The 13,841-nt window shown below is 43.6% G+C and overlaps 1 protein-coding gene across 1 annotated transcript in view; it reads right to left on the bottom strand.

The window, feature by feature from the left end:
• Positions 1 to 7,541: 7,541 nt before the first annotated feature.
• LOC111226995 (voltage-dependent T-type calcium channel subunit alpha-1I-like) overlaps positions 7,542 to 13,841 on the bottom strand; it is a 100,444-nt gene continuing 94,144 nt past the window's right edge. Inside the window, exons 33-36 of the mRNA XM_022752332.1 lie at positions 11,803 to 11,937; positions 9,276 to 9,462; positions 8,590 to 8,735; positions 7,542 to 8,273 (exon numbers count right to left, since the gene is read on the bottom strand). Coding sequence (XP_022608053.1) covers positions 7,542 to 8,273; positions 8,590 to 8,735; positions 9,276 to 9,462; positions 11,803 to 11,937 — 1,200 coding nt within the window. The remainder of the gene's footprint in view (positions 8,274 to 8,589; positions 8,736 to 9,275; positions 9,463 to 11,802; positions 11,938 to 13,841) is intronic.

The raw sequence follows: 13,841 nt of genomic DNA, 5'->3' as shown, positions 1-13,841 counted from the left end.
CCAATACCTTACTTTGAAATAACTTTCATGCACAATTGCTTTGAAGTGCACAGAGATTTTACAAGGTTGCCATAATTAAAGGTGCAACTAAATATCAAATAAATATAAATATATAAATATATTGCATGAATAAAAAAAAACAAAAAAAACTGCTGCCTTTGTTGCTCTGGATGCTCCCTGATATGGAAGACAAAACATTATCTTTGTTTTCTACACCATCATTTGACAGAAGAGAAACCTTTATCACAAATTCAGCAAAGCTGCATAAGACAGTATCCGCTAACCTTATGTAACTTTTCTTTAGAGGGCATGATTTGTTTTTTTTTTACTCCAAATGCTTACAATTTTTCTTTGTAAGCAATTGTAGTGACTTTTTGGAGGTATTGTGTTCCTGTTTGCATGCTGTGGCTAGGTAATTCAATCTGACCTGTCATCTTGGGTACAATCATTAAGAGGAGCTGAGTCATGCTGGTAGGCTACTTTCTAACTCATGAATGAACCACAGCAAAACATTGCTCCTTACCAAACATGCAAAAGAAAAGAATAACGCCACGGTCCGATGTCCTGTCAGAGGAATTTCATCCAGCATTTTAACTGATTTTTTTTTGCCTTTTGGGGGCAGTGGAAGCTGTGAACACAACATGGATCTATCGTCACCTTGGATGTTGGTACGGCAAACCTGCTAGCAAACACTTGCTTATTCGCAAGATCCGGCAGTTACAGAGAAACATTATCATTAATTTGAAATTGTGTTCCTGTTCACCCGACAAATTTAAGTCCAATTTTCCCTCTCTTTCAGCTCTGTTTTCTTTGTCTCAACTCCTGAGGGAAATATATGACTATCGAGGTGCTAAATGCTACAGTTTGTTCACCAGCTGCTAACCTGTGTCTGTCTGCTGTTGGGTGCTGAGCTTGTGGTGTACGATGGGTTTTTAGACCTTTCTTTTGCTGGAAAAAAAGCTGCTGACTGCTGCGGCTGAAAATGAGTGAACCAAGACAGTAAAGCTGCAGACTGGACAACTAAATAATGAGCTGAAACCAGCTATAAAACACAGGTGATAATTCTCTGCAGCTTCATCACTATGAGTAACCCTTATCACTTTGACACATTGTTTTCATATTGCCAAGTGATGCTATTATTATCAAAATGCCTTAAGCTTATTCTTCTTTCCTTCTCTTTTTGTTTTCAGGTGAAATAGAGGTCAGCAACATTTGTTTACCTTCCTGATATTTTCTTTCACTCACTATTCAGCAGGAAACGTAATAAGAGGATTCTGACTCTGAAGTACCAAGTGAGTTTTGCCAACCTTCAAAACTGTTTGCACGTTAAGCAAAATTGAAGAAAATCAAACAAAGCAGAGATGTGACAGCTTGAACTGGGATTTTAAAATCTCTCTGTTGAAGCAAACGCAGCCCACCGTGAACTGCTGGAGCTCGCTTTGAATAAACCTTTCAAAGCATAAACCAGTCACTCGACATTGTTACTGTATTATTTTTCACTATAATCTTACAAAACAGCAGGCCAGGTGTTGAGAAAACCAGTCAATCATCCATCGTGATGAAAGCGCAGCGACGCTGAAACTAGCAGTGTCAGCACTGCTCCCAATCTCATGATTTCAGCTGTCACAGCTTCTCTTTCTCTGCTAATGGCTTTATGCTGCAGAGGCAAAGCAGAAGAAACAGAGAGAAACCAGGGGGTGGGGTGGGGGGGTACACACATGTGCCCAAAAACACTGATATGCAAATGATGTTAAAAGTTCATAAGTCACCAATTTGAATCAGTTCCGACAGGGAGAAATGTGTTTGTTCTACCGGCTAAATTCATCCTTTTAAGTCAAAGAAAGTGGGAAGGGAAAGAAACCAGGGTTCTATATGTGTGAGTGGGGGGGGGGGATTTCATTTTAAATATCATCTGGAGATTGACAGCCATTTTCCCTAATCTTATATAGTCGGTTCATTTCAGTGGCACCTCATTCATCCTTTTGTTGTGCCACCTTCACAGCCTGCCTTTATCTGGCTCTCTCCCTGGAGCCCGTGATACAATCGATGGGCCTGGACAACTCCCTGGGCAGTTAGCCTTGACGGCTGACAGGAGNGGGGGGGGGACAACAAAGAAACACTCAAATAAGAAAAAATAAATCCTTAGAACTAGTTAAGATTTCATTTTAAATATCATCTGGAGATTGACAGCCATTTTCCCTAATCTTATATAGTCGGTTCATTTCAGTGGCACCTCATTCATCCTTTTGTTGTGCCACCTTCACAGCCTGCCTTTATCTGGCTCTCTCCCTGGAGCCCGTGATACAATCGATGGGCCTGGACAACTCCCTGGGCAGTTAGCCTTGACGGCTGACAGGAGCTGGTTTCCATACACGGCCTTGATGTACAGTGCGCGCGCGTGTGTGTGTGTGTGTGTGTCGGCAGAGACTCAGGTGTGCGGTAAACGTTTTGCAGACTCATGATTAAATAAACGAGAAAGCGATAGAGTGAGGGAAGAGGAGTTAACACCCTCATTCTTACAATAATAACCCCGATAAAACTGCATTAGAACACAGAATTCAACTCGTGTTTTCATTTGCCAGCCCTTTAAAGTGAAGCAAAATCTCTCAGCAACACATGGGAGAATTTCCTACGATGCTCACTGACCCTTCCGTTTGTCTTCTCGGAGTGTTATATCCAAACGATAGCAGCTTGAAATCAGTGTTTCATGGCCCATGTTCCCTACTTTAAGTGGCTCTCAGGCCACCTCTCCACACATCAAAGAAACTCTGCTGGATTAAGCGACTCATTAGGTGACTGAGCCCTAAAAACAGCTCCTAATTTACTCACTTCCTGACTAAAAAGCTTCGCAGTTCCCCCGGGAAAAGGCAAAAAAGCAACACATCTACAGTACGAAAACAAGCTGGATGTTGTAAGAAGTTTTCACTTCCTCTCTTTCGGGCCCAGAGACAAACACAGTAATGAGACACATCTGTTTAGATCTTGTTTATCAGACTTTATGTTTGACAAAATTTTGACAGTTTTATATTTCTCCTGATTTTCCAACTACCCTTTGACCTGACATCAGACAAAACAGACAAACATGAGGAATTATTTCTTCTTTAAAAGCCTGACTTCACCCACTTCAATTCCATTCAGCCATGCTCTACCGACGCATTATAAAAGTTACAGCTGAGACACAACCAGTAGGTTTCCAGGTGAGGTGAAAAAATGATGTTGTACCCAAGGGGTCTTGACGTCTCAGGGCACTTTGTGTGTTGCCATGGGAGGTAATCAATCAAATCATCAAACGAGCCCCCAGAGGCTTAATGGACATTGGCCTTTGGAGTCTATGTTGCAGGAGGGCACTTGTACTTCATGTGATGAAAGACAAAGCGGAGTTAACGGCCAAAAATTTCAGATGACAGGACACTTCTTTAAAAGACCTTGCAGATAACTGAAGCAATGACATATCCGCTCACACATACTTGTTTGTGCTCGCGTCAACACTCACACAAGTGCACTCACAGTTACCGCTAACCACACACACACACCTCCACCCTCCTGTGGTGACATTTGAAGGACAAGGGGCCTGCAGGGAGAGCTGGTTTTGAGAGGTTAGATGAGGTGGAGGGCTGGCTGGCTCGCTGGTTGGGGGTGTGAGGTAAACAACACCTCGGAGTTCAGCGTGCATGCCTAATGTGCTCTCTCGCACTGGCGGCTCTGCTGGGCGAGGCTGCCTGATGACAAGCTGTCTGGAGAAGTCTCCTGCTCCTGCAGCATCTCGCTACCGCAGTCTCTCACACTGTTGGCTTTACTCTGTCCAGCTGTCCACGTCAACTCTGTACACTTTATGCCTTTGTGTCCCTGTCCTGTCTCTGGCTTTAAACTCTCCTGACTCAACTTTTTTCCGCCTGCTGTCACATCGGATACTTGTTCATTTAAATGTACATAACTGGTATAAAGATGAAGACCAAAGTGCAGCTTTTTTTTTTTTTTTTTTTTCAAAAATGTGATATTTGATCATTTTACTTGTGTGAAGGATGTATTGGAAGAATTTTTTTTTTTTGTCGCTCAGACACAATTTTTTGTGGTTTCATGGCAACAGTCAAAAAACACTGGGTCATTCCCTTTAACTTTGTACAATTTTATGAAATGCATACTAATGATATAATCATGGTCACTGGCAGCAATGCACACATGCAGATCAAAATACAAAGATATGTACAAATGTGAATTGTACACTCTTAAGGTGTGTTCAGACTGAACACAAAGCAAATTTCAGAGGCGGTGTGACTTGCATACAAATTCGAAGTGGACATAGGTTTGCTCAAGGCAGCGTGAACCGAAGCAAAAACGCGTCTGCACACGTAGAAAATGCTGAAACTTGGGAAAAAAAAAAAGAAAGGAAAAAAGTGTGCTTATCCCGAACTGTTGAACTTCCATTTTTAAAAAACATACAGAGACAAGGAGAGAAAAAAAATGCCTGAAAGGCAAATGATGGAAACAGCTTGAGCTTCTGGTCAGCTTTGTCAGTCTGAGTCAGAGCTGTAGCACACACGTACTGTACAAAGGCACGCTCTGCTCACACACACACAGTTGGGACATTGTTAGCTAGTTTCAGCTAACATCTGGTGCATTTGTAACGTATAAACACGGAGCGTAAAAACACTCCCGCGGTCAAATTTGTGCGAGTAAAGCAAGGTGAAAATTTGCTTCGCGTTCAGTCTGAGCACACCTTTACAGCTATCTTTAAAATTTTACTAGTGGTTTTTACCCCCCGACCTGAGTTCAATAATCTCATTTGTTCACGTCGTCCAATTGCAGCCCATCTCTCTACTGATTGGTCTCAGAGAGGGCAGAGGTGCTATCTGATTCGTTTGACGTTCAGACAAATAGAAGCAAAAACAGACGGTAACGAATACTGTTGTATTCTGAGGAGATAAAAATCACATTGACATCATTTACTCAGGTCATACACATAGAACATTTATTGCTGTGTAGTCAGGCTTTAACCTTTGATGCCATATTCACTGACACAAGGATTTGTCTCAGAAAGATAGGAGGAGATATCTTTGAAGCTAAAACAGCCCTTGGTTGCTTCGTGTTTTCCCTCTTCAACCTTTAACCTCACTGTATCCTCACTGACAAAACAGGACACTTCAGGAAAAGGCAAACACTTCACCTGAAGTCATAAACAAACACACACACACACGCACGCACACACTCGCTCATTAATACCCAACACCATGTGATAAAACATAGTCATCAAAGTGATTTTGCATGATAGAAAAGGTGAAACCCTCAGATTTTCTCACATCACCTATTTTTGAGAAATTAAAAAAAAAAGGAAGGTAATGATCAAAACACTAGGGGTACAACAGTCTACCTCTAGAAATCAGGCTTAAAGATGAACTTTCTTCTTTTTTGGATGGAGTAATAAATCAAGTGGCAGAAGCCAAAATAAGTTTGCATTAAAAGATGCAAAGTTTTGTTCATTGTTACAGTGTCAGCTTTTGATATCAAACTATGGTGTGTGGAAGGGTTGCTACAACATACTGTCTGTGTGAAGAGATGGGGAAGAGAAGATGAGTGCATCAGGGTGTCATTTCAAGGAAAAAAAAACAAACAAAAAAAAAACATACTTGTATTGCAATCCCAGAACCATGCTCAAGGAACACTAATGTGTCCATAATCGATATGTTGTGGTGTAACTCCCAAATTAAAGCTTTGATAAGAGATGGTTTACGCTAGTCATGGTTTTTTAGCATAGGAGGCTAAAAAGCAAACAAAGCTCCCTGTGTGCAGCCAGGAATGTCTGTGAGCTAAGAGCGATCCTCATGTGCGTGAATATGGCTGTTCCCATCTCTGGTTGTCCTCTGGGACTCCAACATCTGAGAAAAGTAAAAGAAAAAAAAATCCACAAGGAACCAGTGTTCCCAAAGAGAAATGTGCTGGAGGGAACAATCACTTCAGCGCAAAAAGTTTGTTTGAAATTTTTTGCTTCATTGTTTTATACACTGTCCACACCTTAAAAAATGTTATAAAACTGGAAGCCACTGGCAGACAAAAAGTCCTAGACAACAAGTCAAAGAGACCGGATGGGTTAAATTAAACAGGGACAAGGTAACGGCAACACTTGCACGTGCCTATTCTCTTTTCTACAAAAATAGTGGAATAGAAATCACATGGTTATCACCCAACATTGACATCTTGATACACTTCTGTATATAGATAAAAATCTTGGTTAAATGCAGTTCCATCATGCAGTCAAGGTCCCTCGCAACTGTTGTGGTTTCGTCCATTCCCCTTAAATCCTTACGCGAGGTGAGAGGAGGTGGCGTCAAAAGGAGTGTGCTTCAAGTCTCACTTTATTAAGCGGCTGTGAACCATGTTTTGGTGCACACAAGGCTGCCCCAAGCAAACGTTAGTGTTTCTTCTCGTGGGGGTTTTGTAAAGCTCCATCCGACCTTGCTCCTATTCATACTCATTCCTTCATGTTTGAGTGAGCGAGAGATGCCGGAGATGGAAAGAAAAATAACCAATTTCACGAATCACTCCATGCATGGCTATACCTCCGCAAATCTCTCAAATTTCTTTTCATCTTCCGCTGCCACTCAAGAGTAAGTTGACAGAGGCACGACGTTTTGATCAGTCGATACCTATCTCCTGTTTCAAAAATACAGAGGTATGGTGAAGTGATGAGAATGATTTAATTCATGCCTTGGATACCTGAGGCAGTGCTCTCACACACAAACACACACTATGAGCACACACTCTTGAACTCTCCTCCACCTCACATTTTACTCTGATCTCAGCAGAAGGTCCTGTGCCAGAGTGAGTAGGACCTGTTGTTTCCGTCTGCCAGAACAGATGGACATTAGATCCGCTTTCTGCTTTCCCAGCCAAACAAATGACCTGCCTTCTCCTTTCCCAGCCTTACTTCCGCCTTGATTTATTCCGCCATCTCTGAGCCTCCGCCCACTTACTTGCTGCACTGCCTCTGAGACATAAACGAATCAAAACAGTCTCTGTTGGCATGGATAGCTATTCAGTTTGGGTACTTCTATTTTTGCATTTTCAACCTCAGTCAACCCGAGTGACACGGAGAAAAAGGAAACTACAGTAGAGCAACAACAAGACTCTTTCTTGCGTCTTTGAGTTTAAGCTCTTTTGTCTCTGCTCCTATTGACTCCCTGATATGAATGGGCCTCTTGGTCTTCCAATGTGAGCAGAGCCTTTCACAGCCTCCACTACAGGTACAGCCCCTAAGAGGGTAAAAGGACCTATCTTCAGCTCTTGGGCCTTAACTCTGCGGGCCACTTCCTCACCAGCAGACCATAACCAAGACGACTCCCCTAGGTAGCACAAAATAGGACATGGGCTTGTCACAAATGTATAGAAAGGGGTTGAGGGGGCAAGATGAGGGTTTGGTTTTGGAAAACAGGACATCATGTGTCATTGAGCCTCTCTCTCACTGATGGGAGCAGAGAGAGTGAGAGGGACAGCAATGGGTTTAGATCCAAGGAATGGAGAGACAAAGGAAGAGCAAACAGTAGGTTTCATCTGTTTTTCCGACAAGGCCCTACTGTTGTTTGGCTTGAGCTCTTCCCTTTGAATCCTTGCTCTCCATCTCCTATTTCTCCTCTTCCGTCTCCTCTTCTCGTGTCAACTAAGACCCCTGTCCAGGGGTTGGCCAAGAAGCCCTGGGGGTCCATAAGCTCCAGGCCCAGAATCTCCCTGCGGCCCTCCTTGCCCCGGGACGACAGCAACATCCCCCCTTGGTCCAGGCTGCCTGTGCTGTTGCACTTCTTCACTGCTCCTCCCGGGTACACCAGGGAGCTGGGTGACAGCAGTGATGTCAACGACAAGCTGCTCAGTGTCTCTGACAAGTGTTCACTGTTGCCCGCTTGGCTGGAGCCACAACCGCCAATAGACGATCCAATGCCTATACCCAGGTCCTCATCTGAAGGGTCAATCGAGTCGTCGCGGGTGTAGCCTGGGCTGGTGCTACCTCGCCCGCTGCTCTGGCTCCGCTGGTGGCCCCTGGTGGCCTGGAGGGTTAGAGCCGATGAGGGGCTCGGCCTCGGTCTCAGGGTCTGCACCGGGGAGGAAAGGATAGTCCTGTCTTCAGGCATCGGGAGGGGGCACACAACTGGTAAAGGAGCTGTCGGCAATGGCAGCTCCAAGTTCTGTGGAGGAGAGATGCTGAAGCTCAGTCCTTCTTCCAGGGTGGTCTGGAGGCTGCCTTCAGAGCTGCCTGTAGCGAGGGACGAGTCACTGTGGGAGGGGAACTGAAGAGAGAAGGGAGAAAGAGGAGTGCAGAAAAAGAAGAGACGCACATGAATCCAACTCTTTTTCTCATTAGAACAAACATGTAACATGATGTACAGACCACACTGGCATTTAAACTGCATCTTCAAAGCTGCTTACAAAACAGATTTCATAATTCTTTCATATATTATCATCTTCAGGCCATTTCTTAAAATAAATAAATCTGCTATTTCTTCTTAAGCTTTAACATCAATCTAATTAATTATTTAAACAACTCAATAAAACCTCACAACCTATTTTAATGTGCTTTTCCTGTTCTCCTCCCCTCCCCTCTACCTGTGTACACAGCATCTTGCTATGGGCTCCTGGGGAGCGGAGCGAAGCCCAGGAGGCTGGGGAGGTCAGCCTGAGGCCCCTTGTCAACCTCAGGCTCCTGCTGCGGGGAGGCGCCGGGATGACTGCTGCTGCAGGGTGGAAGAACTCTGCAGGAAGATGGAAGAGAGGAGAAATGCCACTGGCTCCTCCTTCTCCTTCTTCTTTGTTTCTTTCCTTATTGCTGCTGCTGGACACACCACCTTGAGGAGGGAACAGACACTTTCCATTTCTATTCTGATGTCAATTCATGAGTTGTTTCCACTTTTCGAGTGAGAACTCCTCATTTGAGAACGATGTTTTTCCCCTCTCAACAATGTATATACAATAGCTCCATCTATATTTCCTATACACCTATAGACCTATACACATCCAGATGAATATTATTAATTAAGATTAATATTTTTTCTTCTATTCTTGTTTGAAAGTTGCTGCTCTTACTTAACAACACCACTGTATTTTGTGATTTTAGAGTCATTTTAGATTATACTGTGTATGTTCTACTCTTACAGTGTGACAAACAGCACAGCAACAAATCAAATCAGAATTGAACTTGCGTGCTAGTGCAAATACAACTTTAAATCATTTATGTGTTTCTTTGGAAATGAGCCTGGTAATATAGTGAATAGAACTTTTCTGGATATACTCACCAGGGCTGCAGTGCGTTGAGCACATATTTGTCTGGTGTGTTTGCATCTCCATCTCCTGTAGTGTGGTTTCCATCTCAACACCGGTGCAGAGGGCCCTGCAGGGCTGGCTCTGCACTACTGTATGAGTCTGGTGGCCTCCGACACCTCCAGCCTCCTCAGAGCTACGGGAATCACTGCTGCACCTTCCCTGGAAGAGAACAGACGATCTGACATTGAAGAGGAAGTATTTTCTGATAAATATACAGGATAGATGAATGTTTAAAAAAAAAAAAAAAAAGCAAATACACTAGAGGGGCACTCAGAGACTACAGACCTCCGCCAAGGCCAATGTCAAACAACAAACAACAAACAACATACACCAGACTTCACAGAAAAAAAGAAAAGATTGCATAGGAAATGATCCACATCTGCCCCAAAATTTAATGTGTTCTTTCCTGGCCCATGCTCGATCTCTCCACCAAGTTCGGTGCAAATTGGTTCAGTACTTTTTGCATAATCCTGCTGGAAAACCAACAAACAAACACAAACACGGGTGAAAACATAACCTCCTTGGTGGAGGTAATTGGACATGTAGGGGTTGGTTAAATATAAAAAACAACAAGACAAATTGTGTGTTGAAAATTGCTAGGGCTTGTTTATAATCATTAACATATCCTAAACTTAGCCTGAAACTCATTTCTTCTGCAAAGGGACAATTTGCGTTATATATTGTAAAGTGACAATTCCTGGTTCAGACCAAGCCTGATAGAAAATGAGCAGAGAAAAAAGCAGACCCTCGGGCATCCTGCAGATATCAAACATGGCCTCTAATTCACATCATCCCTCGGGTTTTCCATTCTAGTGCTAGTGGAGGGGTGAGAGCTGATTATGAGCTAAAAGAGCCTGTTATTGTCATGTTAATGTTATATATTGTAACAATAAATGTTTGGTTATAAATTTTTGTGTGTGTGTGTGTGTGATGGCTGCAACAGCTGGAAGCGGCAGGCAGGCGGCGGATTAAGGCAGGGGTTCAGCTTTGTAAGCGCTTACCTCGTACGTTTTAATTATCATCGCGTCGGGACTGCAGAATCATTGAGTGTGTGTCCGTACACACGTGTGTGTATGTGCGGGTATACTTTTGCGCTTTCATTAGCGTATTGTGCCTCTGAGTTATTCAGTCCTAGCCCCTGAACAGCCCCCTTTCAAACAGCCAGCCAGCCAGCCAGCCACCCACACCCATACAAAACCTCAAACAGCGTTGGCACACATGCTTAATGCCACCCTCACTCCCTCACGCACGCACGCACACACACACACACATTTTTTAACCAAACAATTCTTGACAAATAAAATCCCTTACCCTAGTTCCCCTCTCACCTTCAGTCTTTCCCTCTTTCTTTCTTTTTCCCATCGCCTAATGAGCAGTGGTTCACAGCCATGCTTGGTGACTGCAGGCTTATCTGGCTACCCAGAACCAAGGAGCATTACCCCATTACAGAGGAGGATATCTAGGAAGGACGGATGATAAGGAATGGAGATAGAGGGGCTAGAGGGAGGTGCAGAGAAGGTGTGCAATTACCAGAGGGATAACAGTGAGAAAGGGGAAACATGAAAGATAAAAGTCGAAAGGGGGAGAGTGGGTGCAAGAGAGGGAGCCATGAGAGCCACCTGGGATAGCAACTAGGGAGAGCCTGGTGGAAAGATTTATTCATGAGAAGGTCTACGGTGGATAGAGACTGTCGATTCTTCAAAGACAAGATAGTTACCACTGATACACAGAGAGGAAAAGATAAAGGGGCGTTTAGAAACTAAGGTTTATATCAATAATCCACAAGAGAGCCTAAAGCATAGGCATGAAAAAGATTTTATAATGGTCATTTGTTTTGTGAGTAGAAAAAACCATGAGTGAGACCTCTGTCATTGTTTGTGCTTCCCCCCTTTGGGGAGTAGGAGTAGCAAGTGCTGGTGTGCGGTGCATGTCAAGTGCAAAGTGGTGGGCATACTAGAGGTTAACCACGGTGAATTTGTGGTGCAATTGGTACTGTACTTTCTCTCAAGCTGTTTTTACACACAAAAAAAAGTTACATTGGCATGAAGCAGGATCTGCTCTGGCTTGCAATTCTGTGTAAAGACGACAGCAGGTATACAACTAAGCCCAAATAAATTATCCTGATACTGGCATTGAAGCAGGTTCCCTGTTTTTCTGTCACACGCACGTACACAACTACACACAATTTCCGTGAAATCACCCTGGAAACCAGACTGAAGACCGATTTCCAAGTCGAACAAACACCTGTGTAACCTGCACATTATTACTCCTGATCAAAGCTCGCATCCAACTTTCTTTACTAGTAAACCAGAAACCAGAGCAGGCATACTGTCATGCAAAACCTTGGTATTTCTTAAATAATTGCCTGCCAGGTCTACCTTGCAAATTGCAAATACTATGACAACAAAATTTTTAGTTCGGCACATCGTCTTTCATTTTAGCCTCACAGTCCTCCTGAGGAGTTTTCCCCCCTTTCCACTTCACTCTGCTCATACCCACCTTGCCCTCCCGCGCCAGCAGCTGGTAGGCCGTATGTTCGTCCAGGCTGAGGTCATCTGGCAGGGCAGGGGACGAGGACTTATCTGACAGTTGCTCCGACTTCAGCGACGCCTGCTCAATCTCTGCCATCTTGATCTGCTGCAAGGAATAGCGAATGGGAACAGCAACAGTTTAAAACTTGCCCGGAAAGTAGTTGAATTAATGGAGCGTGGTCTCATCATTGCTCAGTTTAATGGATTTGTGACATTTTCTAGGACTCATAACAACCATGACTTCTGTATTGCATATATTTGTATACATATATAAAACAGATAACATGTATAAAGGATCAGTCTGTTTTGAGGCCAACATTAGCTACACAGACAAGATAAGTAAAACCTCCACCAAGCTTCGATATGCTTCACCAGATGTTGACAATTCAAAGCGGCCATAATGCCGTGGCACCTGTCTGTAAAGAGAGCAGGGTGAGAGATTTCAAGAAGTAATAACATTGCTTTGTCATCATCATCTGAACAAACGTTTCCTAGTGCCAAGAAAATATGTGAGGAGAGAGGCTGAATGAGAGGCGAGAGAGGCAGATATCCAAGCAGTGCGTATACAGTGGGTGTATGTGTGAATGTTTTCTTGTGTATGTGTGTGTGCACCTGCGGTATCTATATGTGTATGTAAGGCAGAGTGGAGAGATGCTTTTTGTTTCCATCAGGAGCGGCGATGTAGTGGCACCAGAACCTCATAATTCTGCCCCTACAGCTAACTGTATGTTTTCATATACAACTGTACACTGAAACGTTGTTGCTGTGTGTTTGGTAGTGCTGTCTCATAGTGTCTCTCATAGTCTCACACCCATACAACATTACCGAACACAGAATAATTGGGAAGTGAAATATTTACTACGACTGTTAGTAGCTCCCTCTCACATTTGCTTGAGCTTAGTTTTTTTTTTCATCAAGGCTGCAGGTAACTCAGCCCATATGGTTATTGAATTGGTTTTAAATTGTCGCTGCATGAGCCTCCTGTAAGCTCAAGCTTCTCAGCTGATGCTGTTCTCTACCCCTCTGCCGTGCAGCACTTTTTTTTTTCTTTTCTTTTTAGCACAGTTTCAAAACATAGTGCAATCAGTGAGCTGGAGTGGAATTTCAGGGTTCTGGGGCTGCTATGATGTGCTAAAGTAGTGTGTCTGTAAAGAGACACAGCAATAAATAGCCAGAGAGAGAGAGAAGGGGGGGTGAATTAAAAAGGCTACTTAAAAAGGGCCAAGTGAAATTCAATGGAGTGAGGCCTGGTAGCGATACATTAACACATGCCTGTAGATGAGAAAGACAAAGAGATTCATGGCTGATGTGCAGCGGTAAATTACCACTGCCAAAGCCCCCAGGGGACAGAGAGAGAGAGAGAGAGAGAGAGAGAGAGAGAGAGAGAGAGAGGAAGCAAGGCAGAAGCAGAGCAATGCAACGCTTCAATTTTAAAGGAACACTTTACAGTTTTTCTGTTTTATCTCCATGTATCAGCCCTCACTCATGCTACTTCTGTATGTGACAGCACCATATTTGCTGACTTGCTCTGTCTTAGAGTAGGGCTGTAAATAACATCCAAAATCATGGGTTGGTACATTTATGTAAAGGAAACTGCAGCCTTCTTCTTCCTGTATTCCTGGCTGTGCCTCCAAGGACAATGAAAAACGCACAGTGGTTACAGGAAGAGTTGCTACACAGTTGCTTTCAAGGTAACTGCAGAGATATTAAGGGTTTCACTAACAAAACGGGTGACTCAGGCAAGAACCAACTGAAAGTGTCCACTGCAGCCTGAGCGGTGAGGCGAGGCATCGCTTATTCAGTGTCGCTGGGAGGCCATGAGAGGAGAAGACTGTGTGACTGAGCAAGAAAATAAGCATGACTCGTATCTCATGGCCCCATTGCATGACTCATGCTAGTCAGGACACAGTTAGCATATGCAATATCATTTATGCTAAACATATGAAGCAAGAGTACCAGCAGTCAGATGATAATTTCCAACAAAACTCACATGCACAAACAGGCACA

Source organism: Seriola dumerili, unplaced genomic scaffold (assembly GCF_002260705.1).
Source record: "Seriola dumerili isolate Sdu_G_001 unplaced genomic scaffold, Sdu_1.0 BDQW01000169.1, whole genome shotgun sequence".
NCBI classification, from domain to species: domain Eukaryota; kingdom Metazoa; phylum Chordata; class Actinopteri; order Carangiformes; family Carangidae; genus Seriola; species Seriola dumerili.
Note: the sequence above shows the minus strand (reverse complement) of the source record. Positions and strands in the feature narration are given on the sequence as shown.